The 14,594-nt window shown below is 35.6% G+C and overlaps 1 protein-coding gene across 7 annotated transcripts in view; it reads right to left on the reverse strand.

Moving 5' to 3' along the window:
* Positions 1 to 14,594, reverse strand: part of MNAT1 (MNAT1 component of CDK activating kinase) — a 218,515-nt gene that overhangs the window by 81,244 nt on the left and 122,677 nt on the right. For 2 of the 7 annotated variants that reach the window (XM_067734217.1, XM_067734233.1), the window contains one exon: positions 7,399 to 7,525. The exons of 4 other annotated variants lie outside the window; for them this stretch is intronic. In XM_067734217.1, the coding sequence (XP_067590318.1) occupies positions 7,426 to 7,525 (100 nt within the window). In that variant the 3' untranslated portion in view covers positions 7,399 to 7,425. Of the gene's footprint in view, positions 1 to 7,398; positions 7,526 to 8,345; positions 8,407 to 14,594 lie in introns of those variants that run through there. One more of the 7 variants, XM_067734244.1, reaches the window with a different exon arrangement.

A 14,594-nucleotide genomic window follows, 5' to 3' on the forward strand; every position in this document is an offset into this window, starting at 1 on the left:
AATGAAAACAATTTTATAACAGCATCATAAGTAAGATGTAACAAAAATTAATTTCCAAGAAATGTGTCAGATATATGAAAACTTAATAAATTTTAAAAGTCCACTCTTTCCGTATCAGTTTATAAGTTTAAAGCAATTCCAAATAAAATACCCAAAAAAGGGGTGTTTGGTTGTATCTAGTGGGTAATAGGGATGGCCGTGCCTTAGTTGTTAAGGTGTTTTGGTTCGCTTTGTTTGATTACTTGTTTCATAATATTCTATAATGAAAATTTTCAAACGTACAGAAAACTTGAAAGAACTGTAGGGTGCTTTGTTGCTTTGGCCAACAAAGTTTACTTGGAAGAACATATGTATAAAAATGCTAAGAACACTTTGAAAAAGATAAGCAGCAAAGGAAGACTTGCCCCACTCTGGTAGGCAGAATTCTGGGATGGCCCCCAAGATTCCCACCCCCTTGTGTGCAGCCCTGCATGATTTTGTCCCCATGGATATGATGGATTTCAATCCTTAGATTATATCACAAGACGGATTTTGCAAACGTAATTTAGATCTCGAATTGGTTGATTATAAGTTAATAAAAAGGGAAATTATCTAAGTGGGCCAAACTTAAACAAGTAGGACCCCTTAAAAAAGGAAGAGATTTTCTCCTGTTAGCACTGAAGAAGATGGAAGCCACTGTGAGTTCTACACTGGCAAGAAACCTAATTCTACCAATAATATGAATGAGCTTGAAAGACAGCCCCCCAGACCTCGCTTACATGGACCCACAGCACCTGCTGACACTTTGATCACAGCCACATGCAATCTGAGTATACGATCCAAGTAACCCATGCCCAGACTCATAATCCACAGACACTGATAATAAATGAGATAAAATGGATGTTGTTTTAAGCCACTTAAATCTGTGGTAATTTGATACACAGCAATAGAAAATAAATATACAACTTAATACTAAAACATATCATGAATTTAAATGAATAATAATGTGATATGGTTAAAAAATGGAAACAAAGATTATTGGAAAAGAAAGGTCAGTGGACCAAAGCCCTAGTATGTTAATCTAAAACATGAATGGAAAAAAGAAGGACTACTGAATAAATTATTCTGGGCCAACTGATTTACTAGTTGAAAAAAACAGAGTAAAGATTCTTTTATAGCTCCTTACAAATAAATAAATTCCAGATGGATTAAGTGATTACATGTAAATATCAAAGCTACCTAAAAATTAGAATATAAATAAATATATATAAAGTTTTGTGTTGGTTTAGGACTTCTTAAGTAGAAGAGCAATGGAAAATTAGCTGGACGTCATTAATATATTTTACTGCTCAAAGATTAAACCTACTTCACATAAAGCAACCCAAGTGTCCATCAACAGATGGATAAAGATGTGGTGTGTTTATACACACACACACACACACACACACACACACACACACACACACTGGAATGTTACTCAACCATAAAAAAGAATGAAATCCTGCCATTTGCAACAACGTGGATGAACCTAGAGAGTATTATGCTTAGTGAAATAAGTCAGACAGAGAAAGACAAAAGCTGTTATTAACAGAGCTTTGGAATCTAAAAAATAAAACAAATGAATGTACATAACAAAACAGAAACAGACTCACAGATATAGAAAACAAACTAGTGGTTACGAATAGGGAGAGGGAAGAGGGAGGGGCAAGATAGGGGTATGGGATTAAGAGATGCAAGCTACTATGTATAAAATAGAAAAGGAACAAGGATATACTGTACAGCAAAGGGAAACATAGCCATTATTTTGTAATAACCTTAAAGGGAATATAGTCTATAAAAATACTGAATCACTATGCTGTAACCTGAAACTAATATAATATTGTAAATCAACTACATTACAATTAAAACAAAAATAGGCACAAAGTCAATCATGGCCATAAAAAGTCAAAAAAGAAAAACATAAGATATCAAACGTTAATAGTCTTACTATATGGCTGACATATAAATAAGGAAAAATGCTACTCCAATAGAAAGGGAATAAGGCGCATAAACAGACAATTCATGCATAGGGAGGAAAAGAGGGAAAGAAATTACTGAGGGGACTGTGCCACAATTGTAAAGGTGCCTCCTAAGGAAATGGAACAGCACATGCAATGGCACAAAAATTTGTGAGACACCATGAGGTTCTTAAGAAACACCAAGTATGAGAGGACCAGGACATATGGCTACAAAGGTAGATAGGGGACAGATTATGTAGATAATGATGAGCCACTGAAGAATATTAATAATAGAGAGACATGCCCAGATTGATATATTAGAAAGTTTTCTCTGGCAAAAATGAGGAAGACTTAAGGAGGGAGACTAAGAGAGTGTTATAACAAAAAATTTTTTAGAATATGTTTCATACCTCATCTCAAATTCTTGACATATAAAGTTCCAATTTATCAATTTTTAAGAGCAAAAGAATGATCACGAAAAGTATCTCCAGGGTTGGTATAAACCTTCCAGACTTCAGAAAATACTACAAAGCTACAGTAATCAAAACAACATGGTATTGGCACAAAACCAGACATATAGATCAATGGAACAGAATAGAGGGCCCAGAAATAAGCCCACACACCTATGGCCAATTAATCTGCAACAAAAATGTCAAGAATATACAATGTAGAAAAGACAGTCTCTTAAGTGAGTGGTGTTGGGAAACCTAGACAGCTAAATGTAAATCAATGAGATTATAACACTCCCTCAAACTATATACAAAAATAAACTCAAAATGGTTTAAAGACCTAAATGTAAGACATGACACCATAAAAATCCTAGAAGAGAACATAGACAAAACATTATTGACACAAATCATAGCAGTATTTTCTTAGATCAGTCTCCCAAAGCAAAAGAAATAAGCAAAAATAAACAAATGGGATGTAATCAAACTTAAAAGCTTTTGCACAGTAAAGGAAACCATAAACAAAACAAAAGACAACCTACAGAATGGGAGAAAATATTTGCAAATGATGCAACTAACAAGGGGTTAATATCCAAAATATACAAACAGCTCACACAACTCATTATCAAAAAAACAAACAACCTAATCAAAAAATAGAAGACCTAAAGAGACATTTCTCCAAAGACATATGGATGGCCAACAGTCACATGAAAAGATGCTCAACATTGCTAATTATTAGAGAAATGCAAATCAAAACCACAATGAGGTATCACCTCACACAGGCCAGAATGACTATCATCAGAAAAGTCTACAAATAATAAATGCTGGAGAGGGTGTGGAGAAAAGGGAACCCTCCTACACTGTTGGTTGGAATGTAAGTTGGTGCAGCCACCATGGAAAATAATATGGACGTTCCTTAAAAAACTAAAAATAGAGCTACCATATGATCCAGCAATCCCACTCCTAAGGATCTATCCACACACACAATGGAATATTACTCAGCCATAAAAAAGAATGAAATATTGCCATTTGCAGCAACATGGATGGACCTAGAGAATATCATGCTAAGGTGAAATAAGTCAGACAAAGACAAATATTATATGACATTACTTATATATGGAATCTAAAAAATAATACAAATGAATCTATAGACAAAACAGAAACAGACTCACAGACATAGGAAACATACTTATGGTTACCAAAGGGGAAAGAGGGAGGGAAGGATAAATTAGGAATATGGGATTAACAGGCACAAACTACTATACATAAAATGGATAAGCAACAAGGATTTACTCTACAGCACAGGGAATCATATTTGATATCTTATAATAACCTATAATGGAAAATAATCTGAAAAATACTTATATATAACTGAATCACTTTGCTGTACACCTAAAACTAATGGAAGGAAGGAAGGGAGGGAGGGAAAGAATCTCCAGGGTTACTGTGAAGGTGGATCTTCTATTTTAGGGGAACTATATCTTATCCTATTCCCTCAAGAATGAACATTTTAATTGTTTTGCCAATAACAGTAATGGATTCGTAACAGGTCAGTTACTTCTGTTCAGCAATTTGATTTTTATCAGTGTAGTCTACAGCCACACAAGAAAACAAAATTGATAGGTACTGATGAAGATCAAATAAGAAACCTTCTAATTATCATCAGGTTGTACTATTATTACAACCACAATTTTTTTCACAAGTGATTTCATAATAATAGCTAAATAATCTTATCAACTGGTTAGGAAGGACTCTAGATAGTAAACTATCACAGGTTAAGTCTATTTTTTAAAGCTCTCATAGTTGATAGCACAGGACTTACATCAGTTATGTTAACAGGAGAGACAGAAATGAATGTGTGCACTTGGCTACGACACTCTACCACAAAGAAACATACAAAAATGTTCTACAGAAATGAAGATTAAAATTTTATTCTACAGAAATCTGGTAGCAAATGGTTTCATTTAAATTCACAAATAAGTAAAAGTGAAAAATATACATCTTAAAGATTATAGCTTATAACAGTTGTTCCTTATTTCTGGAATAGGTTCATGAATGAAAAGTTCATATTAAATAAATCACAAATTTTTAAAACAGGAGTGATATTTGACTAAATAATTTGAAATTGATGAATAAAATTGATAATCCTTGTAATTTATATTAGTTAAGGGAAATACTTTTCTTTGGGTGGGAAGTAGTAAAATATTAACTAGAAAGCCAGTTGGTTATTAAAAAGACACTCTCACAGTGCCAATCAATGAGACTTTACTAAACTAACCACTAAAGCTGCAGTCTGGGGAATTTCAATTAGCAGTTAAGTTTTCCCAATGCTTGCTCCCACTGGCACAGAGTTAATAAAACATGTTTACGTATTTCCTTGAGCAAACCAGAAAAGTATTGCCAGTGCAATTCGAACTATAATTATATATTCATAATACCCTCCTGAATGAGAAATTCTCATTTATTCTTCATCTACTTCTAAAGTTTAACTAACTTTAGAAAAGATTCCAGTAAAAATCACCTAAAATCTCATGGCAATGTACTTCTGATTTTGTCCTTTATCTACGTTATACATGAGGACAAAAAAGTAGTTCTTTGGAGACACAATGCCTCCTAAGACCTTATGCCACATACTCCCAAAAATATATAATTAAAATTATTTTGAAAGTGCCTGCATTCATAGTTTTGCACCAACTAAAGTGAAGCTACAAAGTGTAGTATTCTTAACTTCTTCATTTCATACAGATTTCAAAGCAAATATAAGAAAATGGAAATAAGGTAATGTATTCTCTATTTGCCTCTAGAGAAACTGAACTTGTTTCCTCTGTAGGATAAAATAACACAAAATGGAAAATTTGTTGTAACAGGAAAAGAAAAGAGAGAGGAGTAGAAGCTAGAGTTTTATGGGAAGGGGGAAGAGCCCGTTGTAAAAAGATTAACTGGGGCTTATTACATGTAATCTTCTAACAAAAATATGGACAACCCTTAGAACAGATGTGTAACTACTATACCTTAAGTCAACTAAAGTTTATATTCCTGTACCTTAAGAGTAGCACCTTTGTAGATACCAAATTATTCTTTGAAAAGTCACTTCACAGAGTAACTTCTTCAGTTTCTTTCTAAATGTTTCTGAAAATTAGATTATGTAAAAATACATTTTTAAATCTAAAATAATTTCTAAAAAGGAAGAAAGCAATATAGCTTCAAATAATAATTCCAGAAAAGAAAATGAACTAGTAAAGTAAGAAATCTATTTAGCATTTATTTTGGCAAATGTTTAAGTATGAAGTCATAACATGTCACCAAAGAGGCCACCTGAGCTAATTCATCCTGGCTCCCAAAAAGAAACTGTCTGTGTAGAATTCAATCCCTTACAGAACTTCCCTTATGGCACAGTGGTTAAGACTCTGCACTCCCAATGCAGGGGGCCCAGGTGCAATCCCTGGTCAGGGAACTGGATCCCACATGCATGCCACAACTAGGAGTTCACATGCCACAGCTGGGGAGCCCACCTAACGCAACTAAGACCCAGGCAACAAAATAAACAAATAAATAAAATATTATTTGAAAAAAAGAATTCAATCCCTTTCTTAAGATACAAGGCTGATGAGAAGGAAGGTGTGAGACACATTCTATTTTGGTAGATACTTCTACATCAAGAAGAAGTCAATGTTTCTTTAGCAATTCTGACATCACTATGGATGGCCTAGAAATTCTTCCCCTACTTAGCCACAGAAGCTAAAAGAAACTTATAATCAAGGTCCATTGCTTGAAATACATACAAACTCATAATCAGAACAATTTGTCTTCTTAAATGCTGTGGATACAGAATATATTGTACAGTCTTTGTTGAGAGAGACAAAAGTATACTTCTAGAATTCTGGAACTAACTATATTTTAAATAGTCAATAATTAATGAAAGCCCCCCAACCACTAAAACTAAACAAAATAAAACCATGATCCAGCATCCTTTATTTAGGATCAAATAAGATTTTAGATATGAAAAACTTGGGAAAAGTACAAACACTATAGTTATACCTTATGTAAATTGTGCTTACCCTACATTTTTTTTTGATAAATTTACTTACTTACTTATTTACTTATTTATTTATTTTTGGCTGCATTGGGCCTTCATTGCTGTGTGTGGGCCTTCTCTAGTTGCGGCAAGCGGGGGCTACTCTTCGTTGCAGTGCACGGGCTTCTCATTGCAGTGGCTTCTCGTTGCGGAGCACGGGCTCTAGGTGCATGGGCTTCAGTAGTTGTGGCTCGTGGGCTCTAGAGCACAGGCTCAGTAGCTGTGGCACACGGACTTAGTTATTCCGCAGCATGTGGGATCTTCCGGACCAGGGCTCAAACCCGTGTCTCCTGCACTGGCAGGTGGATTCTTAACCACTGTGCCACCAGGGAAGCCCTACCCTACATTTTAAAATTCAAACCACAATAGTAAAGACAGAAGTAAAACAAAAAGGGCTCCAAACAATCAAAAGTGTTGCCAAAGCTTATTCAATTTTAAAATTTTACTCAAAACAAGAAAAAAAGAAAACAAGCAATCAAGCTACTCTATTTTACAGAGACTTCTAACAGGGTTAGCTAAATATTAACATACAAATACACAGCAGCACAACCACAGCAGATTAAAAGAGGAAGATCAGGAGGATATTCCATTGAGTAGACCAAGTAAAAATCAGCAAAAATTGAACATGCACGAGGAAATGAACTATTAAAAAAACAGCCAAGACTCAGCTGCTGGGGTAGGGCAAAGGTTGGGTGCCACTAGAGGAGGAGTAAAAAACCTACTGCGCCACCCTCCCCAACCCTGTACTGACACAGAATAAAGCCTTCAATCACTGAGGAAAGGCAGGAAACCCACTCTTACCTAAACTAACATAATGATGCGAAGCAGAGGTTGAAAGAAGGGCAGGAAACTGTCTTATACCCAAGACTTCCCATCCCCACCATCACAAGGCAGAGCTCACCTGTGGGGTTGGGAGAGGACAGCAAACTCAACTGCATCCTGAAATAGGAGACAGAAGTTGTTTGCCTCTGGGGAAGAGAAAGGTATACTGAGAGAGCACCATTCTGAGGCTCTGGCACACAGACCTCCTGAAACAAAAATCAGAACAGGACAACTAAGAAACCCCCTTGCTCCTACCACAAGACTCATTCCAAGTAAAAAGGAAGAGGAGCCTATCGCTGAGGAGGGACACTGAGAGAGAGAAACACTTTCTGGCTCAAGCTTGCAGAGTCTGCTGAAAGCTGATGGTGGAGCAAGAAGACTAAGAAAAACCCTCCAGCACTCCAGGCCTCATGCTAGGTACAAAGTGGCAACAGGTCCTGGCTGGAAGAATCTGAAGCCTGTGATAGAGCAACAACAACCAAACTGAGATCAAACTACAGACTTGATACTCAACTCCTTACACTAATGGCCTAACAGAAAAAGGGACATAAATATTGCTGGCCATAAATATTATTTATCTCAGTCTCTACTGTTCTGTTGTACAATATTCAAAGAAAATTACAATAAACACAGAAAGCAGGAAAAACAAATCTACTATTAAGGTATAAAATAGTCAATAGAATCAGACCCAGAGATGTTAGAACAATCAAAGAGGTACCTGAAAATAACATGATTACTAAGCTGAAGGATCTAGTGGAAAAAGTGGATAGTATGTGAAAATTGACAGGGAATTTCAACAAAAAGATGGAAATTACAAAAAGGAGTGAAATGGAAATGCTAGAAATGACAACTGCAATATCAGAAAGAGTTCCTTTGATGAGCTTATCAGCAAAAGGGACATAGAAGAAGAATAAGTGAACTGTAAGGAAAGGACAAGAAGAATTATCCAAACTTATGAAACACAAAACTCAAGATTGAAAAACACAAAATAGAGCATCAAAGAACTGTAAAACAACATCAGAAGGTCTTACCTATGTGAAATCAGAGTCTCAGAATGAAAACATAGAGAAAATGGGGCAGAAGAAATCTGTGAAGAGATACTGGCTGAGTTATTTACAAAATAAAAACAAATTATAGTCCCAAGATTTCAGAGAAACTTTTAAAGCTCAGAGAAACTATATCTTCATATATAATGTCACGTTATTATAGAAAATATACAGTAAAATCTTGCTTTTTTAATCCAATCTGGCAATTTCTGCCTATTATTTGGAGTATTTAGACCTGTTCTGTCAAACATGGAAGCCACTAACCATATGTGGTTATTTAAATTAAACTGAATAAAATTTAATATACAATTCTTCAGTTACACTAAGCATATTCAAATGCTCAGGAGAAGCATGCAACTGGTGGCTACTATACTGAACAGCACAGACATAGAATTCCCATTTCAGAAAGCTTTATTGGATAGTGCTTGTTTAGAACAATGTAATTACTGATATAGTTAACATTAAATCTACCACCATGCTATTTCTTTCCTAATTATACCATTTCTTCATTTTTTGCCTCCCTTTTCCTGCCCTCCTTTTCACTAATGGAGTATTTTCAAGGATCTCATTATTTACTCTGTTACTTGCTTACTGTCTGTCCCTCTTTGTTTTACATTTTTAGTTGTTGCTCTAGGATTTATACTAAATATCTCCAAATACTATTATACCTCTTCATGCATAGTGTAGGAACAGTACAACAGCCAAGTTTTTCCCTCTTCCTATCCTTTGTACTAACAGTTGTACAGTTTATTTTTGTGTTCTTATTATTCATGGCCATTTCCATAACCTTTCAAATGTAATTTTTTAAACAAATTTATTTATTTTATTTCTTTATTTTTGGCTGTGTTGGGTCTTCGTTGCTGTGAGTGGGCTTTCTCTAGTTGTGGCAAGTGGGGGCTACTCTTCATTGCAGTGCACGGGCTTTCACTGCGGTGGCTTCTCTTGCTATGGAGCAGCATGGGCTCTGGGCGCACGGGCTTCAGTAGTTGTGGCTCGCAGGCTCTAGAGCACAAACTCAGTAGTTGTGGTGCACAGACTTAGTTGCTCCATGGGATCTTCCCGGATCAGGGCTCGAACCTGTGTCCCCTGCATTGGCAGGTGGATTCTTAACCACTGTGCCACCAGGGAAGCCCTCAAATGTAATTTTAATGACAAAATTATTAGAAAAACCAACTGTAACAGAGGAGTACTTTCAACACTCTGTCCTCACTAATATTAAAAGTAAAGATTGTAACAAATTTATTTGAAAGATACAGAATTCTGGCCCCTGCTAACCCAGTAAGAAATAAGAAATCAATGTCTATATCACTTATACCTTTTTACATAAAACCCAATATTGTCTGTCTTTTCAAGCTTCAATTTTAACATCCAGGCCAATTATTTGATATATTTGTTATCTAAAACTCAAAAGGGGTTTTAGGTTTTTTTTCACTTCCCCACGGCTTCATGCTTGGAGGCTGCAGGACTTTTAAGAGAATACAAAACTACAGAAAATCTTAAGATCTACCAAAGAGCAGATAAGTGAATTATCTCTAATTTTCACAGTATTTTGAACCTGGAGCCTCCACATTCATATGTAAAATACTACACTTTATGTTCAAGATTGCAGTTTGGGTTTTGAAGATGCCTGTAGCGTTTATTATCTGTTTCACCTACCTTATTTTTGCTATTGGGGCCTTTTTTTAAATTACTTTTTTATTACTTGGTTTCACTGTATCCATTACTTTCTTTTCACATTGTATTTTTTTTTAGTCTTTTTAAAAAAATTTTTAAATTTTATTTTATTTATTTTTTTATACAGCAGGTTCTTCTTAGTCATCAATTTTATACACGTCAATCCCAATCGCCCAATTCAGCACACCATCATCCCACCCCACCATGGCTTTCCCCCTTGTTGTGCATACGTATGTTTTCTACGTCTGTGTCTCAACTTCTGTCCTGCAAACCGGTTCATCTGTACCATTTTTCTAGGTTCCACATACATGTGTTAATATACGATATTTGTTTTTCTCTTTCTGACTTACTTCACTCCGTATGACAGTCTCTAGATCCATCAATAGCTCAACAAATGACTCAATTTCGGTCCTTTTATGGCTGAGTAATATTCCATAGTACATATGTACCACAGCTTCTTTATCCATTCGTCTGTCGATGTTGCCTCCATGACCTAGCTATTGTAAACGGTGCTGCAATGAATATTGGGGTGCATATGTCTTCTTGAATTATGGTTTTCTCTGGATATATGCCCAGTAGTGGGATTGCTGGATCATAAGGTAATTCTATTTTTAGTTTTTTAAGGAACCTCCATACTGTTCTCCATAGTGGAGAACAATTTACATTCACACCAACAGTGCAAGAGGGTTCCCTTTCTCCACACCCTCCCCAGCATTTGTTGTTTGATACCTCATTGTACTTTTGATTTGCATTTCTCTAACAATTAGTGATGTTGAACAGCTATTCATTTGCTTCTTGGCCATCTGTATGTCTTCTTTGGAGAAATGTCTATTTAGGTCTTCTGCCCATTTTTGGATTAGATTGTTTCTTTCTTTAATATTGAGCTACATGAGCTGTTTATATATTTTGGAGATTAATCCTTTCTCTGTTGATTCATTTGCAAATATTTTCTCCCATTCTGAGGGTTGTCTTTTCGTCTTGTTTATGGTTTCCTTTGCTGTGCAAAAGCTTTGAAGTTTCATTAGGTCCAATTTGTTTATTTTTGTTTTTATTTCCATTACTCTAGGAGATGGATCAAAAAAGATCTTGCTGTGATTTATGTCGAAGAGTGTTCTTCCTATGTTTTCCTCTAAGAGTTTTTTAGTGTCCGGCCATATATTTAGATCTCGAATCCATTTTGAGTTTACTTTTGTGTATGGTGTTAGGGAGTGTTCTAATTTCATTCTTTTACATGGAGCTGTCCAGTTTTCCCAGTACCACTTACTGAAGAGACTGTCTTTTCTCCATTGTATATCCTTGCCTCCTTTGTCATAGATTAGTTGATCATAGAGGCGTGGGTTGATCTCTGGGCTTTCTAACTTGTTCCATTGATCTATGTTTCTGTTTTTGTGCCAGTACCATACTGTCTTGATTACTGTAGCTTTGTAGTATAGTCTGAAGTCAGGGAGTCTGATTCCTCCAGCTCCATTTTTTTCCCTCAAGACCACTTTAGCTATTCGGGGTCTTTTGTGTCTCCATACGAATGTTAAGATTTTTTTGTTCTAGTTCCATTAAAAAATGCCATGGGTAATTTGATAGGGATTGCATTGAACCTGTAGATTGCTTTGGGTAGTATAGTCATTTTCACAATATTGATTCTTCCAATCCAAGAACATGGTATATCTCTCCATCTGTTGGTATCATCTTTAATTTCTTTCAGCAGTGTCTTATAGTTTTCTGCATATAGGTCTTTTGTCTCCCTAGGTAGGTTTATTCCTAGGTATTCTATTATTTTGTTGCAATGGTAAATGGGAGCGTTTCCTTAATTTCTCTTTCAGATTTTTCATTATTAGTGTAGAGGAATGCAAGAGATTTCTGTGCATTAATTTTGTACCTGCAACTTTACCAAATTCATTGATTAGCTCTAGTAGTTTTCTGGTGGCATCTTTAGGATTCCCTATGTATAGTGTCATGTCATCTGCAAACAGTGACAGTTTTACTTCTTTTCCAATTTGTATTCCTTTAATTTCTTTTTCCTCTCTGATTGCTGTGGCTAGGACTTCCAAAACTATGTTGAATAACAGTGATGAGAGTGGACATCCTTGTCTCGTTCCTGATCTTAGAGGAAATGCTTTCAGTTTTTCACCATTGAGAATGATGTTTGTTGTATATGGCCTTTATTATGTTGAGGTAGGTTCCCTATATGCCCACTTTCTGAAGAGTTTTTATCATAAATCGGTGTTGAATTTTGTCAAAAGCTTTTTCTGCATCTATTGAGATGATCATATGGTTTTTATTCTTCAATTTGTTAATATGGCGTATCACATTGATTGATTTGCGTATATTGAAGAATCCTTGCATCCCTGGGATAAATCCCACTTGATCATGGTATATGATCCTTTTAATGTGTTGTTGGATTCTGTTTGCTAGTATTTTGTTGAGGATTGTTGCATCTATATTCATAAGTGACACTGGTTTGTAATTTTCTTTTTTTGTAGTATCTTTGTCTGGTTTTGGTATCACGGTGACGGTGGCCTCATAGAATGACTTTGGGAGTATTCCTTCCTCTGCAATTTTTGGAAGAGTTTGAGAGGACAGGTGTTAGCTCTTCTCTAAATGTTTGATAGAATTCACCTTTGAAGCCATCTGGTCCTGGACTTTTGTTTGTTGGAAAATTTTTCATCAGTTTCAATTTCATTACTTGTGATTGGTCTGTTCATATTTTCTATTTCTTCCTGGCTCAGTCTTGGAAGGTTATTCCTTTCTAAGAATTTGTCCATTTCTTCCAGGTTGTCCATTTTGTTGGCATAGAGTTGCTTGCAGTAGTCTCTTAGGATGCTTTGTATTTCTGCGGTGTCTGTTGTAACTTCTTTTTCATTTCTAATTTTATTGAATTGAGTCCTCTCCCTCTTTTCCTTGATGAGTCTGGCTAATGGTTTATCAATTTTGTTTATCTTCTCAAAGAACCAGCTTTTAGTTTTATTGATCATTGCTATTGTTTGTTTCTATTTCATTTACTTCTGCTCTGATCTTTATGATTTCTTTCCTTCTGCTAACTTTGGGTTTTGTTGTTCTTCTTTCTCTAGTTCCTTTAGGTGTAAGGTTAGATTGTTTCAGATTTTTCTTGCTTCTTGAGGTAGGCTTGTATAGCTATAAGCTTCCCTCTTAGAACTGCTTTTGCTGCATCCCATAGGTTTTGGATCGTCATGTTTTTATTGTCATTTGTCTCTAGTTATTTTTTGAATTCCTCTTTGATTTCTTCAGTGATCAGTTGGTTATTTAGTAATGTATTGTTCAGCCTCCATGTGTTTGTGTTTTTTACATTTTTTTCCCTGTTAATTCATTTCTAATCTCATAGCGTTGTGGTCAGAAAAGATGCTTGATATGATTTCAATTTCCTCAAATTTACTGAGGCTTGATTTGTGACCCAAGATGTGATCTCTCCTGGAGAATGTTCTGTGTGCATTTGAGAAGAAACTGTAATCTGCTGGTTTTCGATGGTTTTCGGTAAATATCAATTAAATCTATATGGTCTATTGTGTCATTTAAAGCTTCTGTTTCCTTATTTATTTTTATTTTGGATGATCTGTCCATTGGTGTAAGTGAGGTGTTAAAGTCTCTCACTATTATTGTGTTACTGTCGATTTCCTCTTTTATAGCTGTTAGCGGTTGCCTCATGTATTGAGGTGCTCCTATGTTGGGTGCATATATATTTATAATTGTTATATCTTCTTCTTGGATTGATCCCTTGATCATTATGTAGTGTCCTTCCTTGTCTTTTGTAACATTCTTTATTTTAAAGTCTATTATATCTGATATGAGTATTGCTACTCCAGCTTTCTTTTGATTTCCATTTGCATGGAATATCTTTTTCCATCCTTTCACTTTCAGTCTGTATGTGTCCCTAGGTCTGAAGTGGGTCTCTTGTAGACAGCATATATATATATGGGTCTTGTTTTTCTATTCATTCAGCAAGCCTGTGTCTTTTGGTTGGAGCATTTAATCCATTCACGTTTAAGGTAATTATTGATATGTATGCTCCTATGACCATTTTCTTCATTGTTTTGGGTTTGTTTTTGTAGGTCCTTTTTTTCTCTTGTGTTTTCCACTTAGGGAAGTTCCTTTAGAATTTGTTGTAGAGTTGGTTTGGTGGTGCTGAATTCTCTTAGCTTTTGCTTGTCTGTAAAGCTTTTGATTTCTCCATCGAATCTGAATGAGATCCTTGCCGGGTTGAGTAATCTTGGTTGTAGGTTCTTCCCTTTCATCACTTTAAGTATATCATGCCACTCCCTTCTGGCTTGTGGAGTTTCTGCTGAGAAATCAGCTGTTAACCTTATGGGAGTTCCCTTGTATGTTATTTGTCATTTTTCCCTTGCTGCTTTCAATAATTTTTCTTTGTCTTTAATTTTTGCCAATTTGATTACTATGTGTCTCGGCGTGTTTCTCCTTGGATTTATCCTGTATGGGACTCGCTGCACTTCCTGGACTTGGGTGGCTATTTCCTTTCCCATGTTAGGGAAGTTTTCGACTATAATCTCTTCAAAAATTTTCTCGGGTCCTTTCTCTCTCTCATCTC

Source organism: Pseudorca crassidens, chromosome 1, assembly GCF_039906515.1.
Source record: "Pseudorca crassidens isolate mPseCra1 chromosome 1, mPseCra1.hap1, whole genome shotgun sequence".
Taxonomy (NCBI): Eukaryota; Metazoa; Chordata; class Mammalia; order Artiodactyla; family Delphinidae; genus Pseudorca; species Pseudorca crassidens.